Raw genomic sequence first — 4522 nt, 5'->3', positions numbered from 1 at the left:
GGAAGAGGGAACCAAAAATACCCTCCCATTGATCTAAGAAATCAGATCAACGAGAGACACGGTGATTTAAGGGATCACTTGGACAAAAAGAAACACGTATCGGTGGTCTCCGCAGGAACGCTGAAAGAAAGAGTCCTGGCTGAGCTAGCCATACTGCGCAAGGACATTGCCCGAGTCTCTCGAAGACAAAAGGGGGACGACTCGAACTCTGACTGTGAGGACCGGGAGCCATGCGCCAGGGACATTCTAGAGGCAAAGCTCCCCAAAAATATTAAGATGCCTGAAATGGCAGCTTACACCGGGGACTCGGACCCAAGTGATCATTTGTCTCGGTTTAACCGAGTCATGACGGTCATGAGAGTCAGCAATGACGCCAAGTGCTTATGCTTTCCACTGACGTTAAGCGGTTCCGCGGAGGAGTGGCTCAAAAAATTAGAAACAGGATCTATGGATTGTAGGAACAAATTACAAGTCAACTTCCGAAGACAGTTCGTCGCCGCGAGGAAGATTAATCTCAAAGTTAGCGCCATGACTAACATCAAGCAATTACCCACAGAAATATTGAAAAATTTCATAAAGAGGTTCAAGGAGGAGGCCTTGAAAACTAAGAAAGTTGATGACAGACAATAGCTTGCACTTCTGCAAGCTGGGATCCAAACTGGAACCCCGTTCTCGAACGAATTACAACAAGAAGGAGCTGCCAATCTCTAAGATTTCCAAAAGAGGGTCCAAAAGTATATCAACTTAGAAGAAGCCCAAATAGTGGCTTATGGAGGATACTACCTGACCGGAGTGGCAGGATATGTACCCGGAGTTCAACTCCCAAAAACCCTACCTTTGGTTACTCCATAAATGAGCGGTATACAATTCTCTGCTACTCCAGGATACAATCAGAGCCAAGACTTGGCTCGCGCATCTTCGCGCTATGGGAACCCCCGGGGGTAAGCGAACAGGTCTTGTCTCACTCCGCTCCTACTGCAAGCCTAACCAAACCTTCTCAAGGCTCTCGGAGCAAGAGGTCCTTAAAAGGCAGCAACCGGACGGAGGACAAGCGCCAAAAAAGAGGGTATACTCCCCAATGCACCAAGTACACAGAGCTGAAAGACTCACAAGAACGTGTGTATTTCGCCACAAGGAAATTACGCACTACCGGAGACCGCCTCCCCTGTACCGAGATAGTTCTCGAAGGGATCCCAACAAAAGATTTGAGTACCACAACGACATTGGACACAATACTAATGAGTGCAAAAACCTGAAAGATGAGATCAAAAATTTGATTCAGTTGGGCCACCTCTATGAGTGGATCAAGAACCGACTACCCCATCTCAACCCGGTTCCGGCAGGGGGTCCTTTGCCCCAAGGGACGCCAGGGGTGCGCCCGGAGCGCTGGCACCAGCTGCACCCTTAGGAGGGCCTCAGCAGACCCCTGGCCTGCCACCAAGACCCAATGAAAGAGTGGCTATGATCTCTGGTGGGCCCCATATTGGAGGGACCACTCGAAAGGAACTAAAGCGCTATGTCAGGGCCGTTACACACGATGAGGTGTGGGAAGTTGCCTAGCTTCCGGCTCAAAGGCCCCGACTCATGGACCAACCAATTACTTTCACGGAAGAAGACGCAAAGATGGTGCGTTTTCCCCCCTGGTCATAGAGACTCTCATCGCCAACAAGATTGTGGCTAGAATACTGATCGGCAATGGGAGTTCTGTGAATTTATTATTTAAAGAAGCCTTCACGGTGATAGGCCTCACGGACCGAGATCTGTCGCCAAGCGGTTCCCAGCTCACGGGATTCAACGGAACCACACTTATCCCAATGGGAAAAGTGAGGTTGCCAGTCACCCTGTGTCCGGACACACCCCAGAGCACTTTTAAGTACTGTACATTCGTGGTGGTAGATTGACCAACTGCTTACAACGCAATCCTTGGCCGACCGGCCCTAGTAGACTTTGGTGCAGTTACGTCCATTCGACACTTGTGCCTGAAATTCCCCACCTAGGAGGCTGGAATAAGAGCCGTGAGGGGCAATCAAGGTGAGGCCAGGCAATGTTATCATGTCGCGGCTCACTTGCCAGTATTGATGGTCCGTGAAGGGATCGACACAGAATTGGCAGAAGAAGATGAGTTGGATCCCTGTGTGGGATCCAAAAAAATTGTAGAACCTATGAAGGACGTCGAGGAAGTGCCAGTATGCGACCTCGATCTCACCAAAATCCTCCGGCTGGGAAAGAGCCTAGAACTGAAGGAAAAAGAAAAAATAATTAAAGCACTAAGGGCAGCCACAGATGTTTTCTACGTGGTGCCAAGGAGACATGACCGGCATAAGTCCCCATGTAAAAACCCACGTCCTTAACGTTAATCCAGATATGCCACCAGTTCAGTAGAAGAGACACCCCTTGATCCAGTAAAGGCGAAAGCTCTGGAGAAAGAGGTGGACAAGCTACTAGCTAGTGGCATGATCCCGAATGTATATTACCCAGAATGGCTGGCCAATCTAGTACTGGTGCCTAAACCAAATGGGACATGGCGGGTGTGTATAGATTTTACCGATCTAAACAAGGCTTGCCTAAAAGACTCCTTCCCCCTACCCCGGATTGACCAAACGGTGGACGCCACCTCCGGATTCAAGCTATTGTCCTTCATAGACGCCTATGCCGGCTACAACCAAATCAAGATACACATTACGGATCAAGAATGCACTAGCTTCAGGACTGATAAAGGGGTATAGTGCTACCTGGTCATGCCTTTTGGACTAACAAATATTGGTGCAACATACCAAAGAATGGTAAACCGGATGTTTAAAGGCCTTCTGGGACGGAACATGGCGGGGTAACTGGACGACATGTTGGTCAAATCAAAGGCATATGCAAGTCATGAAGATGACCTCGAGGAATGCTTTGAAGTGGTCCGGAGATATGGAATGAAACTTAACCCGAAGAAGTGCACTTTCAGGGTTAAATCAGGAAAGTTTTTGGGATTTATTGTCAATCAACGGGGGATAGAGGCAAACCTAGAAAAAATTCAAGCCCTCCTGAACATGCCTTCTCCCAAGAAGCACAAAAACGTCCAAAGCCTAACCAGGAAAGTTGCTCCTCTGAGCCAATTTATTTCCCGATCCACAGACAAGTGCATTCCCTTCTTCAACATTCTAAAGAAATGACAAAAATTTGAATGGACCGAAGAATGCGAGGAGGCATTCAGAAAATTAAAAGAACACATGGCCAAGCCTCCAATCCTGTCAAACTCGTTCTTGGAGAGGACTTGCTACTATACTTAGCCGTCTCCGAGAATGCGGTCAGCGCAGCCCGAGTCCGGGAAGAGGAAAAAACTCAACACCCCGTGTACTATGTCAGCAAGTGCATGATAGGGGCGGAGACACGATATCCAATGATTGAAAAATTAGTTTTTTGCCTCCTGATGGCTTCAATAAAGTTAAGACCCTACTTTGAGGCTCACCCATCAAAGTATTAACAAACCACCCGCTCCGGTAAGTTCTGCAGAAGCCAGAGGCGTCTGAAAGACTCCTCAAATGGGCTATGGAGTTAAGCCAGTACGACATACACTACATACCGTGCACTTCTATAAAAGGACAAGCGCTAGCGGACTTCATAACAGAGTGCAATGAAGCAGAAGCTAGTGCAAACGTATCAACACCACAAAATGCAGCGTGGAAAGTTTTTGTGGACGATGCCTCCAACGAAAACAGATCCGGAGCTGGAGTAGCAATGATATCTCCGAACGGACTCTGACTCCAGGCGGCCCTACGTTTCGAATTCACAGCTTCAAACAATGAGGTTGAATACGAAGCCCTGATTGCAGGGCTGAGGTTAGAAAAAGTCGTGGGTGCCGCAAGAGTAGAAGTCTTTAGTGATTCACAGTTGGTGGTAAACCAAGTGTCGGGAGAATGTCAAATGCGTGGAGAAAAAATGGCTGTGTATGTAGCAATTTTCTGGGAGCTACTCCACGAGTTCGCGGATTATAAAGTGGAAAGAATCCCCAGAGAAAAGAATGCCCACACAGACTGTTTGGCTAAGTTAGCATCAGATAGAGAGATTGAGAAACTGGAGGTGGTACCCGTTGAACGCCTCACAGAACCAAGCATTAGAACCAAAAATATTGTGGCAACAGTTGAGCAAGAGCTCAACTAGATGATCTCATCATCAAATACATAACCAAAGGCGAGTTACCCCAAGAAAGGACACTGTCTAGAAGGATATAGTATCATGCGCATCGTTATGTGATGATGGATAACATTCTCTACCGAAGAGGACTCAACATCCCGTACCTAAGGTGTGTATCGGACCCTGAAGCTAAGCAAATTATGCTAGAGGTCCATGATGGGTTCTGCAGAGATCATACAGGACGCCCAAGTCTCTAAAAGAAGATACTGAGACAAGGATACTTCTGGCCAACCACGAAAAAAGACTGTATAGACTATGTCCAAAAATATGATTCGTCCCAAAGATTCGCGAACATACCAAGAGCCCCCCCAACGAGATTACCTTGATGACTAGCCCCTGGCCT

The 4522-nt window shown here is 47.7% G+C and overlaps 1 protein-coding gene across 1 annotated transcript; it reads left to right on the top strand.

The window, feature by feature from the left end:
- Nucleotides 1–2078: 2078 nt before the first annotated feature.
- LOC115695286 (uncharacterized) lies at nucleotides 2079–4146 on the top strand. The gene is made up of 3 exons (XM_030622361.1): nucleotides 2079–2317; nucleotides 2363–2528; nucleotides 3754–4146. The coding sequence occupies exons 1-3, from the start codon at nucleotides 2079–2081 to the stop codon at nucleotides 4144–4146; spliced, it is 798 nt and encodes a 265-aa protein (XP_030478221.1).
- Nucleotides 4147–4522: the final 376 nt, after the last annotated feature.

Source organism: Cannabis sativa, chromosome 6 (assembly GCF_029168945.1).
Source record: "Cannabis sativa cultivar Pink pepper isolate KNU-18-1 chromosome 6, ASM2916894v1, whole genome shotgun sequence".
NCBI lineage: Eukaryota > Viridiplantae > Streptophyta > Magnoliopsida > Rosales > Cannabaceae > Cannabis > Cannabis sativa.
Note: the sequence above shows the minus strand (reverse complement) of the source record. Positions and strands in the feature narration are given on the sequence as shown.

What these genes read in the sequence shown, in the direction of transcription:
- LOC115695286 (XM_030622361.1), top strand. Translation starts at nt 2,079, where the DNA reads ATGGTCCGTGAAGGGATCGACACAGAATTGGCAGAAGAAGATGAGTTG. An exon ending in GTGCCAAGGAGACATGACCG is followed by an intron (nt 2,318 to 2,362) that starts GCATAAGTCCCC and finishes ACGTTAATCCAG; the next exon opens with ATATGCCACCAGTTCAGTAG. An exon ending in AACCAAATGGGACATGGCGG is followed by an intron (nt 2,529 to 3,753) that starts GTGTGTATAGAT and finishes CTCTGACTCCAG; the next exon opens with GCGGCCCTACGTTTCGAATT.